The sequence below is a fragment of the Salvia hispanica genome, chromosome 1 (assembly GCF_023119035.1).
Source record: "Salvia hispanica cultivar TCC Black 2014 chromosome 1, UniMelb_Shisp_WGS_1.0, whole genome shotgun sequence".
Classification (NCBI taxonomy): domain Eukaryota; kingdom Viridiplantae; phylum Streptophyta; class Magnoliopsida; order Lamiales; family Lamiaceae; genus Salvia; species Salvia hispanica.
The window spans coordinates 49,074,310-49,092,387 of NC_062965.1; the positions used below are offsets into that span (position 1 = coordinate 49,074,310).

The window sequence follows — 18,078 nt, forward strand, 5'->3', positions numbered from 1 at the left end:
TCAAGACCCAGTCTTTCAGTAGATAGCATAAAGACACGTCTTGTTGTTAGATCCGTTCAGTGCTATACCGCACCAATGTCATCTTATTTCAGTAAGGCTTAGAAATATGCGGACTGACATTGCAACCTTTCACGATAGGTAGCCAAAGCCTATCTAGGTTGTGAAATTCTTCTTTTTCTTTTGCAAAGCATTGCATAGATCCGAACGTATTACCTTTAAGTGGACGACGCCCACAACCGGTCTACTAAGCAAAAGACTTAGACTTTGTTTACTTCTTATGCATTTAAATGTTTGTAAAACATCGTATAAATGCACAAGCAAACACGATGTAATAATAATAGTGATTCTATTCGTGCGAGACTGCTCGAATAATACTGAATCGGGTTAAAAGTGGATTGTAGAGTTTTACGTATACAAGCAAGATTCTATTCGCGCGAAACTTGCTCGAAACATGCTTTTCAGTATACCAAACCTAACAAATGCACCATGAAATTAGCTGAGAAGTTGCCCGTGTGTGACACATACAATTGATAATTATTTTTGTTTAAATATTTTCAATTTTACTTATTTGTTTTATATGGATTTTAAACAAAAAAAAATATACTTGTATAATTTTTTATCAACTTACTGTTAATACCGGCCTATATACAGCTTTTTTTTTTAATCTTTTTTCTCAAAATTATCCTTTTAATATTTAATTCCATTTGTGTGGGATCATATTCCTTTTGTTTGATTAAAACTGAGTCATGATTTTTATGAAAAAATACAGCACGCTTATTTTTCTTATTTTATTATTTGATTATCTCTATTGTACTTTATTCTCTATTCTATTTATTCTCAATATCAACTACTACTATAACTTTTTAAATATGTATTCTTTGATCTCTCTATACTCAAAAAAATAATATCAAATAGAAGAGTGACAAAAGACAATTTTTTAAAAATGCTTGGAACATATCAAATAGAGGAGTGACAAAAGACCCATTTTTTAAAATGCTTTGAACATAAGCCAATCTAGAATTTGTAGACTTGGAAAAACGTTGAACACTGCTATAAGTGAACAAACATTGGAAAATAAATATTCCTTTAGAGACCTAAAATAAAACTTTGCTTGGCAGAAACAAATAAGTACTGCGAAACAATATTAAATAGCACTACTACAAGTTTATACTGTTCGCAAATTCAGTCATATCTCTTTCACATAAATGATCATACATGTGCAATTGAAAATCGAACATATTGTCAACAAACAATAAAATTAGAGTTGATTTTTAATCAAATGTAATTAGTCTCGATTTTAATAAATACTCCCCCCGTCCACGAATAGGAGTCTCGTTTTGCCATTTTGATCCATCCACGAATAAGAGTCCCGGTTCATCATTACCATAAGTGATAAAGGGATCTTACATTCCACTAACTCATTCCACTCACATATCATTTAAAACTAATATATACAAGTGAGACTATTATTTTACTAATTTTTCTTCCACCTATTTTTCTTAACATTTCTTAAAACCCGCGTCATTTAGAAATGAAACTCTTAATTGTGGACGGAGGGAGTAATGATCAAAATAGGATGAAATGGCGCCACTTCACCAAATTTATCACACACTTCAATTTAGAGTGACTTAACAGCATCTCCAGTGGCGGCTAGCCGATTTGCATCGCTAACCGGTCGGCTAGCCGAACTATTGTAATCGGTCAGTGCTAAATCGGCGAGAAAATAGGCGAGTGCTGGCCGATTACCGAGCGCTGGCCGCCATTGCGGCGTACCGATCGGCTAACGCTATTTTTAAATTTTTTTTTAAAATTTTTAAAAAACTATATAAACGCGATTTTAGTTTCATTTTCATTTGCAATACTTGTTTTAACGAGTTTTCTCTCTCTAAATTTCTGTACAAGAGCAACACGGAGCGATGAGTAACGCGGGTGGTAGCAGAGGTGGTAGCGGTGGTGGTGGTGGGGATGCCGAGGAGTATGAACGGCGGATGAACGAGGCTACGGAGGCCTACATGAACTGCGGGATAGAGCGGTACATGCGAAGGGTGGAGGCCTACATGAACCGCGAGATAGAACAGTACATGCGAAGGGTCGAACAGCAGGCGGTATCTCACCCTCCACCGGTTGTTCCTCTAAACATGACTTCCAGTCACGAAACTCCTCCTTCCGGCAAAGAATCGAGCATGGCCGGAGAAAGCGGCAGCGTCGCAGGGACTCTCCATGCGTGTGAAGATCAAATTCAGCGCCGCCTCGTCGAGACCGCCGCCGCCGGAGCAAAAAACCCCAGCGACGCGCAAAACGTGCAGTCATCCGTGGACGAGCCGGCAACAAAACGGCAGAAACATGACGAGATTGAGAATGCGAATCGGCAAATTGAGGTAGCTAGGGCTTCCGCTTCAGCTAGTCATTCAGAATCTAATGGTAGGGATCATAAAAATGGTGGTGATGTGGTAGAAAAGGATGCGAATGGGGGTATTGTGGAAAAAAATGGGGATCTAGGGCTAGGAAATAGGGATAGTAAGAAAGAGGTGAGGAAGAATGAGAGTAAGTGGCCAATGTTTAGTGATATTGGTGGGTGGCCTATGGATATGTTGCGGGAATTGGAAACGGAGGTGGTTGCGCCGATACTCCAGTTGAAGCTACTGCGTAAGTTAGGAGGCGAACCTATACCCGCAATTTTGTTACACGGGCCACCGGGCTGTGGGAAAACCATGTTGGCTTGAGCCATTGGCAATGAGGCCCGAGTGCCGTTCTATGAAACATCTGCTGTTGAGCTAAAGTCTGGAGGTATTGCGATTTATGATAAGATTGCTGCATTGTGCAACTTAAGTGTGCATTTTGTGTAATGTTGTTGTTGAAACATGAATGTCTATTGAATGTGGATTATTTTTGCTGACTGCAATTGCCTCAGTAAACTTGATTGTGCAAACTGTGTGATGTGCTTGTTGCAATCCTTATGGCCACTGAATGCGGATTATTTAGGGTTTCATCGTATGGACATAATCGTAGGGATTTTGTGATGTGTTTGGCAGAACGCAGATGCCTATCAAATGCAGTTTATTTGGTGGGACTGCATCATCAGACTTTGTAAAAGTTTGTTGGAACACAAATGTCCATTGAATGCAGCTTATTTAGAGCAATTGCAATTGCATCATATGACCTGATTGTGCAAATTGTGATATTTTTGTACTGTTTCGGAATCCTCCTGGCCACTGAATGCAGACTATTTAGGGGTACGACATGATCAAGCAAATTGGTGTGACGTGTTCGATGTAATGTTGGTGTCTTTTATGCAGTTTATTTGGAGGGACTGCATCGTATGACTTTTCTGTGCAGAGTGTGTGATGTGTTTTCTTTTGTGTGACCTAAGAAATACGTTAATGTCAGCTTTAAGCGTATGTTCTTGCCGAATTGAGTCTTTTTTGTTTTAAAATTAGCACATATGACGTGTGGTTTGTATGCTATCTTGGTTTTTCTGTATGTGATTGGGCTTCCTATTTCTAAATCTGAATTTATGTAGAATTTTATGCAACCAAATCAAACACAGCTCAGTTGGTTTCCCTCTCTTATACATTGCTGTTCACTATACTGGTAATTTCATACTACAAGTAATCTCTAAGAATCAACTAAATGTTTAACTTAGGCTAACTTTCTAGGCTTCCCCTGATTCACTTAAATTTCTCTTGCTAAACCACTTTGTCACTAGCTTTCTGACTTCTCTACAGCCTAGTCTCTAGATTTGTATAATTCACTCTTCTAAGGATTGTGTTTCATCAAATCAATTATCATACCTCAACGATCGTTACACTGTTTCCATTTCTGTCCCATTTGACTTTTTTGAACCATGTTCAGGTATCCTAGAGTTGTTCTCCAGAGCATACAAGAACGCACCATCTATTGTGTTCATTGATGAAATTGATGCATTAACTTCAGAAACGGAAAGCTTGTTTCAATGCCCGGTAAAACAGTTGATGGCTTGCATGAAGGAACCTGTGAATGACGGTTCTGATTCTGAAAGATCTGATAGTATACCCGGTGGCTATGTACTGACCATTGGAGCAACCAATGAACCTAATGCTCTTGGCCTTGCCTTAAGGAAGAGGTTTGATCGTGAATTTGTTTTACGTGTTCCAAGAGAAAACCAACGGCATGGCATACTATCAGTTCTAACACGTAATCATAAGGTTGGAGTTGATTTTGATCTTGGGGAATTAGCTAGGTGGACTCAAGGTTTTGTAGCAGAAGATTTGGGAGAACTAGTAAATAAGGCTTCTATGGAGTCTTTAAATGACGCCATTAGATCGAGAGCTTACAAAAAGAGCTCTAAGGATGGTAATGAAGCAAGTGGAAAACCATTTTCAGATGAAGAATTGGAAGGACCTAAATTAACCATGCACAATTTTTATGTAAATTCTATTCTTTTATTCCCTTCAAATTCGTAAAAAAAAAAAAAAAAAAGTATTGATACCGGATTAGTTAATAATTTCCCCCTTTTTTGGTTTCTTATTTTTGTATCCTAAAAAGAGTTTTTTTCTCTGTCATTTTTAAAGAAAGCCAATTCTCTCTAGGCTTGTTGGTAAGTAATCTGTTATACCCCACCTTCATGCTATTCTATGTGGTGTGCAATCATGAAGTGTAACATACAAAAACAATCGGATGGAGAGACTTGTTGGTAAACAATAAGGATATGGAGAGATTTCATCTTTGGTGCACTTTCAAAATTCTTCTTGTTTCTTGTCATTTATAGGCATGGATATGTGACAGTATTGCCATTTTTCTTCTTTAAAATTATGTGCATTCGCCCTAACTTGATTCTGGTGTTGGTCTTTTTTGTTTCAACTTCTTTAGCTTATAATTTTTGTGTATTGCATTAACTGGTTGGATTATGCATGATTTAATGTTTTTAAGTGTCATATTTTTTTGTTTGTTGAACTAATAAAAAGCTTTTATCTTGTCCAATCAACATTGTCTTATCTAGCTAGCTTCTGGACATTGTGTCTATCTCTCAAATTTCAAAATTACCTATGAAACTTGATTTTTTGTTCTTGTTAAAATTTGGCTTATCCACGGAAACAAATATAAACTGTAGAGTATATCACTAAATTAAGTTTATTGTATATACACTATATGATGTAACCTGAAATTAATTGAAACTTTCTAGCTTTCACCTTCTGGCTTACAAATATTGAAAGCAAACTTATTGCAGGATGCTATGGATTGGGTTTCGCCTTCTGCTGAAATGGAAGAGTTTTCTAAAAAATCATATACAAACTGTTATGATGTTGGAGGCCTTCAATTGTTGAAATTGGAATTTGAGCGTCGGGTAGTTAAGCGTATAAAGTTTCCACGAGTTTATGAGGTAGTTACCTTTCCTTTTGTTGAGCTTGTTTATATTTGGAGGCCTTCAATTACTGTGCGAATTATCATCATATAGTTAAGGGTATATAGTTTCTTAACTTCTGTTCCTAATTTATTGATTGTTGATTGTACCATTTAGCAATTAGGTATCTTGTGACTTGGCAGCTGAAAATGTTTCTTATTGATTGTTTATCTTTTTTCTTGCTCAACTCTTGGAGCTTAGCATTTCTAAATAAGCTTCTCTTATATAGTCTCTTGGGGCAATTGGGTTGAAGAACATGCCATCCTCCTTTTTCCTTTATGGTCCTCATGGTTGTGGGAAGACATTGATTGTCCAAGCTTTGGCTAAAGAAGCAGGAGCGAATTTCATGCATATCAAGGTTCTCTCTTTTTTTGCATTTGATCCAAATATTGTTGGCGACCATCAAAGATCATTGATTCCTTATTGTGTTACTTTTGGTCTCCATATAGGGCACTGAACTATTGAAGTTTGGGGAGTGGAGCAGGATGATTGTGCAAAATATTTTCAAATGTGCAAAACTTCACCCTCCATGTATACTTTTCTTTGACGAGGTACATCCTTTCTACTTTGTTCCAATCTTGCTGATAATGGTATTATTCCTAAGGTTAATTTTCAAGCTGTAGCCCAGACTAAAACCCATCAAGATACTTTACCCCAAACATAAAAATAGTACAAATATGTATTGTACTTGTCTCTGTTATGTACACATAACAAGCAGAGAATTATTAGCACTAGTTAATAAGGGGAGGGGAGAAGCAGAATGCCTGAACAGCCCTGTAAAGAAACTTATTATAGTTTATAAATGATGTGTAATCGACGGACCTAATATAGTAGGAAGAAAGTATCCATTAAGACTTTGTGGTATGCTTTGTATTTGAACAAGAAAAAAGAGACAGTAAGCTGTTCTCAAAAAAGGAATTGTTCACATAGGTTTAATTAGTTGATAGAATTGTCTCAGGTCTTTCTTAGAAATAAAAAAAGGAAACATTAAGCATTATCTGATCTTTTCCTGGTACCGTTCTCTGGTCTTTTCCTAAATTAGCTAAAGCATGCTCTACTCAAATGCTATGTATGTCTAGGTGTTCATTCTATGAGTTATGGAGTATCTGTTATGACCACCGTCCTTTTCTATCAGTTGGGAATGTTCAGCTCAGAGGATTTTTCAGACAGTGAACTTGAGGAGGACGAAGATGTATGGAAGTCGGAGGAATATAGAGAGGTCCATAAATGGCTCTTTACAAATGCTCCATTTGCTATTAATTTATTATTTGTTACTCAGCATATCTACACTTGTAGCTAATAAGAATGATAACATCTTCTATTGCAGGTGCGGAACCAAATCACTGATATAGAATACCAAGTCCCTGTTATAGAAAATGAATCAGATGTTTATGTGTTTGCTTCATCATCTAAGTACGGTATCTTCATGGTTCAAATGGCTGAAATATTTTTCTCAAAGAGTTCATTATCGTTTCATGTGCCCTTATTTTACATCTCTTACCTTGCTGACGTATTGGCAGGGTAGAGATTTTGGATCGTATCCCGGCAATCAAAGAAGAGTTTGGTAGGGTTTTATATGCTCCTCTTCCTAGTCCAGAAGAAAGAGGAGAGATACTAAAAGCTCTCGCTCTGTACAAGCCAATTGATCCTGAAGTGGATCTGATGGCTCTAGGAAAACACGATGCTTGTCACAATTTCACTGGCGCTGATCTATTTTCTTCGGTAAGTGACATTCTTGTCAACTCCTTATGAAATGGTGAAAACTATTGATGTTCTGGTTTAACTATAAAAGCTGCATGGTTAAGCAAATAAAAAGAAAAAAAAGGTAACATTATGACATCTTTATGTGATAAAATATTAAACGTTCAAATATACTCCATACTATGCGTATTTGACATCTATCATGAACTTTTGATGTTGATCAATGAATTCCCAAACTATGAAAAAGTATTGATACCTATCTGTCACCAGATATGATATCCAGAACTTGGAAGTCGTGTAGGATCTTTGGAAACTTAACATGGAAATAAATGTGTAATAACAAACTTTTTAATGCCTCATAATGTGCTGTAAATTTTCCGTCTCTGTACTTTTGGGGTTAAATTGCTCAAAGTAGACAATTCAAGATAGTTTTGGAAAAAAATGTAATAGTTCATTCATGATAGTATATGACTATTTAGTTAAAAATCAATGTTGTGTTTTTGGCAATGATTTTCCCTTAGATGTGGATAAGCGGTAAATTTTGTTTGAAATAGGTGACGGTAGCTTCTGTGTTCGCTATTGAACGACCATCATTGTCCTGTGGGGGTAGCTTGACCATCAAAAATGAAGATTTCAATAAAGTGTTAACTAAACCCCCTTCTCTTTCGGATGAGGTGCTGCTGGTTTGCTACTACATTTTTATTCCTATATTTACTCATTTCTTCACCTCAAGTCTTGGTATTTTTGGGTCCAGGAACTCAAGAAATGGGCACTACACGCGGAGAAGATTGATGTTGCTGATGGTGTATCCGCGATGCAGTGGCCAGTGGGATATGGAAACAAATGAGTGAAGTCATGAAGAAGAAGGCCAAAAAGTAAATTGCCAGAAATAGCAAGCGAATTGATTGTTATTGTTTCATTGCATAAAATCCAAATTACATTACAGCTTATATAGCGTAGACAAGAAGCATCTAGAACAACTCCTTAATCTATGCACAAAACTCTTAATCTCTTGCTTTAACAAACTTAATCACAGCTGAATCAAGAACGGCTCTTCTTCATTGCTCCTTGCACTGCCAAGTCCCTCAATGATCTCTTGTGGTGTAGTATCCTCTGAACTAGGTTTGGATTGCACACAATTAGCTTCAGCTAAGTCTCGTGCTCCATTCTCTTTCACGTGACAAATATCCATGTCATCTATATGCAACTTTGCATTGCATGCCTCTTCACCTTGAGCTTCGGTTTTGGTTCCACCGTTACCTTCAACAGTATGCGTGCTATATTCGTGAATGATGTGAGTTTCTTAATCTATCTGTTGAGGTGAGAGTGGGCCAAAATATGTTCGTGCATTCAATATCTATTGACATATTTGTAATTTTTTTAGACGGAACTTGTATAAATATTGTTTAAAAGAAGCTCATCTGATGATAATCTACAGTTAATATGGAGTATGAGAAATGGAAGTATTGAAGTCCTTAACAATATCTTTTTTTGTTTTTTTAAATGTATATGGTCTTTGATTTTACTTTATTTGTGTATAATTCGTAAAAAGTCCCTCTCAAATACTCAAATCACCTTGTAATTATATTCAAAATAAAAATGTATACAAAACAAGAACACAGTTTTTGATTTCGTTGCTTGTTTAGTTAGTTATTAAGGGACCTAGATAGTTGCACGCCGTGACACACCTATAGTCAACTCGGCCAATTGTGTAGGGCATTAGGTAGGGTGCGTTAAATGACAACACTCTTAAAATGACACTGTGACACTATGCTAATACTATATATGCTAGACTGTAATAGTATAAACGCTAGACAGCAATCTACAACAATCTATAGATTGCAGTCTAGCGTATTGGATATTGCAGGCCGCGTCATCTTGCAGTCTAGAGTATTGGATGTTGCAGTCCGCGTAAATTTACCCTTGCGAATTTTTTATGATTACCACATGGCAGCTGATTATTCGTCCACGTGTACAAATGATTGACTAGGAATGGTGATATGGTGTTATTTTAAGAGGGATTGTCATTTTAACACATCCCGCATTAGGTATATATATTTTTGTTTTGATTTATTTATGTTGTTTTCATCTTTATTGTTAGTATGCCTTGAATGTGTATAGGATTGTGTTTCCTAATTGGAATAGGATGATGTTTCCGAATTAGGATAGGATTTTATGTGTGCCTATTTATATGGGAGTAGGGCACATAATTCTGTGATCTAAGATCCAATCTGTAGCCACAATCCGAACACACTCTGAATAAAATCTGTTCTCCAGTTTGTTAAAACAAACTGGTATCAGAGCCTTGGTTTTCGAACTAGGGTTTTGAACTACGCTGCGAGGGTTTTGTCTAGTAAATCGAAGATGTCTGCTCTGAACGTGAAGGTCGACAAATTTGGGAGAAGTTTCTTCGTCTGGAATTGTAATGATGCGTTTGCAAGGTGAATTCGGTTTATGGCAAATCTGAGGCAAGGAATGAGAAGTATGTTCATCTGGCATTATAATTATGCGTCTGCAAGGGAGAATTCAAGTCAAGGTGGAGATTTGTTAGTATGCCTTGAATCTGTATAGGATTGTGTTTCCTAATTGGAATAGGATGATGTTTCCAAATTAGGATAGGATTTTATGTGTGCCTATTTATATGGGAGTAGGGCACATAATTCTGTGATCTGAGATCCAATTTGTAGCCATAATTCGAAAACACTCTGAATAAAATTTGTTCTCCGTTTCCTGCCCGTGGAGGTAGCCAACAACGTTGGTGAACCACGTAATTCTATGTCTATTTACGTTTTTTTGTTTCTCGATTCACAATTCCCCCGATTTGTCATAACATTTATTTTGTTTCTTTTAAACTGATTTTAAACGAAAAAATCTAGTATCTTTTTCATCAAGTTAACTTTAATCTCATCCTACATACCCTCTATTTTATTTTCACCTCTAAATCATTCGTTTAAAGATGCTGATAAGGACCCGCCCTAAGCTCCGCCCTATGCACCGCCACATCAGCATTTTATCATCCACCCCTTTCACCTGCAATGGGACGGACTATAGCCCACACCTAAGCCCCGCCCTAAGCATTTTACTTCTGTTTTGTATTTATATAATTAATGCAAATATATCAAGCAAAATAAATAAATAAAGACAACACAAATAGGGCAAATCCTACATTTACTTAATTTAAAAAAAAAAGTTACAACATAAGAAATTAAAAAAAAAAAAAGTGCACTACATATAAAAAAAGGAGACTAGTCTAGAGTAGTCCCAACTTGCGGCTGAGGCCATCGATCATCCGCTGGATGCCTTCGATTTGAGCCGGGTTGATCGCCTGCATCAGGGCGTTGTGTGTGTCCAACAACGTCTTGTAGTCGAAGGAGGCCACCAAATCCGTGTAGGCATGTGCCGCAGCCGAAGACGGAGTCGTGGTCGTACTCGGGGCCTGGTCAAGCGGCGCGGCGGAAGAGGATGTCGCCTTGCCCTTGCCATTGACAGACTTGATGCCAGGGGGACGCCGGGAGGACATCGGTGTGCCGGAACTCTCATCCTCGAACACCGGATTATTGAGGTCCATTGGAGATGCGCCGCTTTCGCTGCTTGTATAATCAGTGAAGGTGCGCTTCGACACCCTCTTCTTCGTCGTAGTTGATTCGGGCAGCATACCTCCTACGAACTTCTGCTTCTCCTTCAAAAGCGCCCAGGACTGGTAGTGCTTGAACTCGCCGTTCAATGACATGTACGACTGGATTGCCTTGTTGCGCACATCCGCGAGACTCTCACCGCTGGTCTGCGAACACTTGTCGTACTCCCCCGCGAACAAGTTGACCTGCTTCTTTATTTGGTTCCAGTGCTTGCGGAGCGGCTCCTGTTCGCGCTTGAGGCGTTAGGCGGCTTGGCCGCATTGTATTTTTCGGCGATGCATTCCCAATACGCAGTAACCTTCTAGTTGTTGGAGAACACCGGATTCTCTGAAATATCAATCCAACATCTCGTCAAGACGATGGATTCTTCCGGCTGGTAGTTCGTCCTCCCCGGGGCGAACTCTTCATTCACTGTCGTAAGCGGCAACTTCTTTGCCTTGGGGTGCCTCTTCTTGGTTGCGGAGCCCGAGGCGGCGGCGGACGCGCGGGTGCGAGATGGGGCAGGTGTGAGGGTGGGAGAAGGCTCCATGTCGGACAGCTCGTACAAGTCCGTGCTGAAATCGGGATTGTACTGGGTGTTGGTGCCAGTATTCATCGGGTTCTGTACCCGAACATCGGACTATTCGGACTTGGGTAATCTCCGGGATTCATTTTGTTTGAAATGTAAAAAATGTAGTGTGAATTTGAAAGTGAAAGGAGTGAAAAATGAAGTGAAAAGTGAGAGGTATATATATATTTTGAAAATTGAATAAAATTAAATATTTAACCGAAAATGCGTGTGCATTGTTCGTCGCATCGTCCACGATGCTACATTGGCGGACGATGCGATGGATGATGAGGCATCGTCCGCGCTTTGTCCGCGGACGATAGATCGGGTGCTGACAATGGAGAGGCCATCGTCCGCTCGACAGACAACAACTACTCATTCCTTCCGTCACATAAGCCTATGCATTTAAATTTAATTTTGGATCTTCATTAATTATAATATTTGATTTATTTAGGGTCTATTTTTAATCCAATATTCCAATGTAATATTGGCTTGATTTTAAAAAAGTAAAGTATGGTAAATTTTTATTTTATAATCGGGAAATTTAGTAAGTAATTATCAAATACTCAAGCATTCAACTAGCAGAGACCTAAATTAAATATGCACCGGGAAACTCCTCTTTCCGGCATAGAATCGAGCATGGACGGAGAAAGCGGAAGCATCGCCGGCACTCTCCGTGCGTGTCACGACCAAATTCAGCGCTGCCACGTCGAGACTGCTACCGCTGCCTCCGCCGGAGCAAAAAACCCCAGCGACGCGCAAAACGTGCAGTTGTCTGTGGACGAACCAGCGGCAAAACGGCAAAAACATGACGAGAGTCAGAATGCGAATCGGCAAATTGAGGAAGCTAGGGCTTCCGCTTCATCTAGTCATTCAGATTCTAACGTTAGGGAACTCGATTCTGCTAGGAATCATAAATCTGGCGGTGATGTGAGAGAGGAGGATGCGAATGGGGGTATTATGGCAATAGTTGGGAATCTAGGGCGAGGAAATAAATTAGGGGATAGTAAGAGAGGGGTGAAGAAGAATGACAGTAAGTGGCCAATGTTTAGTGATATGGGTGGGTTGCATATGGATATGTTGCGGGATTTGAATAGGGAGGTGGTTGCGCCGATGCTCCAATCGGAGATACTGCGTAAGTTTGGAAGCACCGCAATTCTGTTACAAGGGCCACGGGGCTGTGGGAAAACCATGTTGGCTCGAGCCATTGGCAATGAGGCCCGAGTGCCGTTCTATGAAACATCTGCTGCTGCGTTAAAGGCTGGCGTTTCTGGTATTGCGTTTTGATGATAAGATTGCTGCATTGTGCAACTTAACTGTGCATTTTGTGTGGTGTTGTTGTTGAAATATGAATGTCTATTGAATGCGGATTATTTTGGGGGATTGCAATTGCCTCAATATTCAGTAGACTTGATTGTGCAAATTGTGTGATTTGCTTGATGGAATCATAATGGCCACTGAATGAAGATTATTTAGGGTTGCATCATAGGGCATAATGAATGGGATTGGTAGATGTGTTTGTCGGAATGCTGATGTCTATCAAATGCAGGGATTGGTAGATGTGTTTGTCGGAATGCTGATGTCTATCAAATGCAGTTTATTTGGAGGGACTGCATCGTATGACTTTGTTTGCAAACTGTGTAATACTTTTGTTGGAACATAAATGGCCATTGAATGCAGCTTAATTAGAGCAATTGCAATTGCATCATATGACCTGATTGTACAAATGTGTTTGTACTTTGTTGGAATCCTTGTGGCCGCTGAATGCAAATTATATCTGGGTACAACATGATCATGCAAATTGTGTGATGTGTTGGCCGGAATGCTGGTGTCTAAAATGCAGTTTATTTAGAGGGAATGCATTATATGAGTTTTCTGTGCAAAGTGTGTGTCATGTTTTAGTTCATGAGACTAAGAATTACATTACTGTAAGCATATCATATGTTCTAGTTGATGGGGTCTTATTTGGTTTAAAATTGGCATATATGGACGTTTGGGTTAATCCTGGTTTTTCTGTATGTGATTGGGCTACCTGTTCCTAAATCGCAATTTATGTTGAATTGTATGCAACCAAACAACTTAGTTGGTTTCTCTTTCTTATACATTGCTGTTCACCATATTGGTAATTGTGTTAGTGTTAGTCCTCTCAAAGAATCAACTAAATGTTTAACTTGGACTGACTTTCTACTTGTTCATTTTTGAAAGAGGCTTCCCCTGATTCACTTTGATTTCTCTTGCTAAACCACTGTGTCACTAGGCTTTCTGACTTCTCCACAGCCTAATCTTATAATTTTCACTTTTCTAAGGATTGTGTTTCATCAAATTAATCCTCAAACATTAATACCGTGTTTACATTTCTTTCCCATTTGACTTTTTTTGAACCATGTTCAGGTATCCTAGAGTTGTTCTCCCGAGCATACAAGAGCGCACCATCTATTGTGTTCATTGATGAAATTGATGCATTGACTTCAGAAACGGATAGCTTGTTGCAGTGCCCGGTAAAATATTTGATCGCTTGCATGGATCTTGAAAGATCGAATATTGGACCTGGTAGCTATGTGCTGACGATTGGAGCAACCAATAAGCCTAATGCTCTTGACCTTGCCTTAAGGCAGCGGTTTGATCGTGAATTTGTTTTAGATGTTCCAAGAGAAAATGAACGGCATGACATACTATCAGTTCTAACACGTAATCACAAGGTTGAAGTTTGTTTTGATATCCGGAAGTTAGCTAGGTGGACTCAGGGTTTTGTAGCAGGAGATTTGGCAGAACTAGTAAATAAGGCTCGCGTGGGTGCTTTAAATGACGCCATTGGCTCGAGAGCTCACGAAATGAGTTTTAAGGATGGGTATGAAGCATATGGAAAACCATTTTCAGATGAAGAATTGGAAGGACTCAGATTAACCTTGTTCAATTTTTATGTAATTCTATTCTTTTACTCCCTTCAAATTGGTGAAAAAAAGAACAGAATTAGTTTATAAGTTCCCTCTCCCTTTTGTTTCTTATTTTTGTTTTCTAAAATGAGTTTTTTCTTTTTCATTAAAAAAAAACTATATGTACGGACCTCTGAACCCCTTTTCTTTTGCTTTATTTGACAAAAGTAAGACATTTCTCTCGAGGCTTGTTGATAAGTTCTCTGTTACACCCCACCTTTATGCTATTCTATGTGGTGTGCAGTCATGAAGTGTAACATACAAAAACACTCAGTTCTGTTTTATTTGAAGGGTGAGGGTGAGGGTGGGGGTGGGGGCAGGAGTGTAGTTTCCTTGATATGTGTATTAACCTAGATGTCATAGAGAGAACTGTGGGTAAACAATAGGGATATGGAGGGGTCTCATCTTTGGTGCACTTTCAAAATACTTCCTGTGTCTTGTCATGTATAGCATAGGCATGCATTTTTCTTCTTCAAAATACAGTACCTTCCCCTAACTTGATTCTGGTGTTGAATTTTTTGTTTCAACTTCTTAGCTTATAATGTTTGCGTATTGCATTAACTGGTTGGATTATGCATACTTTAATGTTTTCAAGTGTCATATTTTTTTGTTTTGTTGAACTAACATAAGGCTTTTATCTTGTCCAATCAACATTGCCTTCTCTAGCTTTCCAAATTACCCTGAAACTTGACGTTTTCTTTTGGTTAAGTTTTGGCATATCCATGGAAACGTATGAACTTTATATATAAGTTAATTTAGTTTATTGTATATACACTATATGATGTAACATGAAATTAATTAAAACTTTCTGCCTTTCACCTTCTGGCTTAAAAATATTGAAAACAAACTTATGGCAGGAAGCTAATGGTATGGTTTGCCCTTCTGCTGAAATGGAAGAGTTTTCCAAAGCATCATGTACAAATTGGGATGATGTTGGAGGCCTTCAATTGTTGAAATTAGAATTTGAACGCAGGGTAGTTAAGCGTATAAAGTTTCCACGGGTTTATGAGGTAGTTCCCTTTCCTTTTGTTGAGCTTATTTATATTTGGAGGCCTTCAATTACTGTGGGAATTATCATCATATAGTTAATGGTATATAATTTCTTATCTTCATAAGATAGTTTTATTTCCTAATTTATTGATTGTTGGTCATCTCATTTTGCAATTTGGAAACTCAAGTTTTTACATGCTTGTATTGTGAAGTTTGTGCACCATATGTTTGCTCTTCTGGCAAACTTGCATAATTTACATCATATATCTTGTGACTAGGCAGCTGAAAATCATTGAGAATGATTGCTTGGTGAGATAAGATTGCCCAATTATCCTTTTTCTTGCTCAACTCTCGCAGCTGCATTTTCTAAATAAGCTTCACTTTTATAGTCTCTTGTGGAAATTGGGATGAAGGACATGCCATCCTCCTTTTTCCTTTATGGTCCTCATGGTTGTGGGAAGACATTGATTGTCCAGGCTTTGGCTAAAGAAGCAGGAGCAAATTTCATGCATATCAAGGTTTCCCTCTGGTTATATTTGACCCAAGTATTGTTGGTAACGTCATAGATCATTGATTCCTTATTGTGTTACTTTTGGTCTCCATATAGGGCACTGAACTATTGAAGTTTGGGTCATGGAGCAGGATGATGGTGGAAAATATTTTCAAATATGCAAAACTTCACCCTCCATGCATAGTTTTCTTTGATGAGGTACTTCCTTTTTAATATTGTTCCAATCTTGCTGTTAATGGTATTATTCCTAAGGTTTATTCTTAAACTGTAGCCCAGACTTCGACCCCTCAAGATAATTTTGCCCAAACGTAAGGGTATTACAATATCTTGTGTACTTATCTCTATTAACCAATCATAACAGGCAGAGAATTATTAGTACTAGTTAATAAGGGGAGGGGAGAAGCAGAATGCCTGAACAGCCATGTAAAGAAACTTATTATAAATGATAATGGACCTAATACAATAGAGAGATTGTACCCATTAAGGCTTTGTATTTGAACAAGAAAAAAGAGACATCAAGCTGTTCCCAAAAAATGAATTGTTCACTTAGGTTTCATTAGTTGATAGAAAGTCCTAAAATTCCTGAAATTGCAGAGAATTATCTCTGGTCGTTCTGTTTTTTTTTTCAGCCCTAGTATGTTACAGGTTTTAGGAATATAAAAAAAGAGACATCAAGCATTATTTGATCTTATTCTGAAACTGTTCTCTGGTCTTTTTCCTGAAATTAGTTAAAGCATGCTCAACTCAAATGCTATCTATGTCTCGGTGTTCATTGAATAATTTATCTCTCTTATGGCCAACGCACTTTTCTATTAGTTGGACGTATTCAGCCCAGGGGATTTCGCAGACAAAGATCTTGAGGAGGATGGAGATGTATGGAAGTCGGAGGACTATAGAGAGGTCCACAAATGGCTCTTTACAAATGTTGCCTTTGCTATTAATTTATTATTTGTTACTTGTATCTACATAATTTGCTAATAAGGATGATAATATCTTCTATTGCAGGTGCGGAACCAAGTCTTTGATATAAAAAATGAATCAGATGTTTACGTGTTTGCTTCATCATCTAAGTACGGGATGCTTCATGGTTAAAATGGCAGAAATATTTCTCTCAGAGTTCATCGTCGTTTCATGTGACATCTCTTACCTTGCTGACATATTGGCAGGATAGAGATTGTGGATCGTATCCCGCTCATCAAAGAAGATTTTGGTAGGGTTTTATATGCTCCTCTTCCTAGTCCAGAAGAAAGAGGAGAGATATTGAAAGCTCTCGCTCTATGCAAACCAATCGATGCAGAAGTGGATCTGATGGCGCTGGGGAAAGACGATGCTTGTCACAATTTCAATGGCGCTGATCTATTTACTTTAGTAAGTGCCATTCTTGTCAACTTCTTTAAAAGTGATGAAAACTATTGGTGTTCTGGTTTAACTATAAATTAGAACAAAAGGGAACATTAGACATATTTTATGTGATAATAAAATATTAAACATTCAAATTTTACTCCATACTATTTTTTTTGACAATTCTGTCATGAACTATTGATGTTGATTAATTAATTCGCAAACTATGAGAAACTATTGGAACCTATCTGTCACTAGAAAAGTTATCCAGTACTTGGAAGTTGAGTAGGATCTTCAGAAACTTAACATTGAAATGCATTGTAACGAACTTTTGTTTTGCCACATAATCGCAAAATATCTTGGTTTCGAGAATGTAAGTCATCACGTGCTGAAAGAATGTGTTGGTTCATGATATACTATATGACTATTTATTTCAAGATCAGTGTTTTGTTTTGGCAATGTTTTTCTCTCAATAAGAGGTAAATTTTGTTTAAACAATAGGTGACAGTAGCTTCTGCGTTTGCTATTGAACGACCATCATTGTCCCGTGGGGGTTGCATGACCATCACAGATGCAGATTTCAATGAAGTGTTAGCTAAAATCTCCCCTTCTCTCTCGGCGGAGGTGCTGCTGGTTTCCAACCATGTTTTATTCCTTTGCTTACTCGTTTCTTCGCCTCAAGTCTTGTTATTTTTGTGTCCAGGAACTCAAGAAATGGGCGCTACACGCGGAGAAGATTGATGTTGTTGATGGTGTATCCGTGATGGACTGGTTATGTTAACTTAAATGTGAAAGACTGCGGATCTAATCTCATATTATATGATACTAACATATTTTAATTTTGTTATTATTGTAGTAGTAGTACCTGTGTAATTTAATTCGTTGTGGCTTGCCCGATAATCTACAATTTCAATGCGCTAAGCCCTTACTAAACCCCCACTGGGCCTTTTAATGTAAAATAGATGGGGGTTTTAAGTTAACTTTAATTTAATTTTGTGTATAAGAGTTATAAAAAAGCCCTTCTCAATAATATACAGTAG

At 38.0% G+C, this 18,078-nt stretch overlaps 2 protein-coding genes across 4 annotated transcripts; both read left to right on the top strand.

Moving 5' to 3' along the window:
- The first annotated feature begins 1,963 nt into the window (after positions 1-1,963).
- LOC125207606 (cell division control protein 48 homolog C-like) lies at positions 1,964-8,142 on the top strand. The gene is made up of 9 exons (XM_048107017.1): positions 1,964-2,378; positions 5,207-5,359; positions 5,610-5,738; positions 5,830-5,931; positions 6,516-6,599; positions 6,708-6,793; positions 6,901-7,102; positions 7,636-7,755; positions 7,836-8,142. Exons 1-9 carry the CDS (start codon positions 1,989-1,991, stop codon positions 7,926-7,928), a joined length of 1,359 nt encoding a protein of 452 aa, XP_047962974.1. The 5' UTR covers positions 1,964-1,988; the 3' UTR covers positions 7,929-8,142.
- A 3,695-nt stretch (positions 8,143-11,837) lies between these two features.
- LOC125207586 (cell division control protein 48 homolog C-like) lies at positions 11,838-17,899 on the top strand. Of its 3 annotated transcripts, none has more exons than XM_048106990.1 (10): positions 11,838-12,536; positions 13,655-14,184; positions 15,054-15,206; positions 15,576-15,704; positions 15,794-15,895; positions 16,514-16,597; positions 16,703-16,767; positions 16,864-17,065; positions 17,540-17,662; positions 17,742-17,899. In XM_048106990.1, the coding sequence occupies exons 1-10, from the start codon at positions 11,864-11,866 to the stop codon at positions 17,817-17,819; spliced, it is 2,139 nt and encodes a 712-aa protein (XP_047962947.1). In that variant the 5' UTR covers positions 11,838-11,863; the 3' UTR covers positions 17,820-17,899. The 3 variants fall into 3 exon arrangements, with proteins under 3 accessions (XP_047962947.1, XP_047962963.1, XP_047962956.1); XM_048107006.1 differs by having other exon boundaries at positions 13,655-13,761; XM_048106999.1 differs by lacking the exons at positions 16,703-16,767; positions 17,540-17,662; positions 17,742-17,899 and having other exon boundaries at positions 16,864-17,058.
- Positions 17,900-18,078: the final 179 nt, after the last annotated feature.

Coding starts and splice junctions, on each gene's coding strand:
- LOC125207606 (XM_048107017.1), top strand. CDS start 1,989: ATGAACGAGGCTACGGAGGCCTACATGAACTGCGGGATAGAGCGGTAC. Junction 6,600..6,707: donor AGTCGGAGGAATATAGAGAG/GTCCATAAATGG, acceptor CTTCTATTGCAG/GTGCGGAACCAAATCACTGA. Junction 7,103..7,635: donor GCGCTGATCTATTTTCTTCG/GTAAGTGACATT, acceptor TGTTTGAAATAG/GTGACGGTAGCTTCTGTGTT.
- LOC125207586 (XM_048106990.1), top strand. CDS start 11,864: ATGCACCGGGAAACTCCTCTTTCCGGCATAGAATCGAGCATGGACGGA. Junction 15,896..16,513: donor GCATAGTTTTCTTTGATGAG/GTACTTCCTTTT, acceptor CTTTTCTATTAG/TTGGACGTATTCAGCCCAGG. Junction 16,598..16,702: donor AGTCGGAGGACTATAGAGAG/GTCCACAAATGG, acceptor CTTCTATTGCAG/GTGCGGAACCAAGTCTTTGA.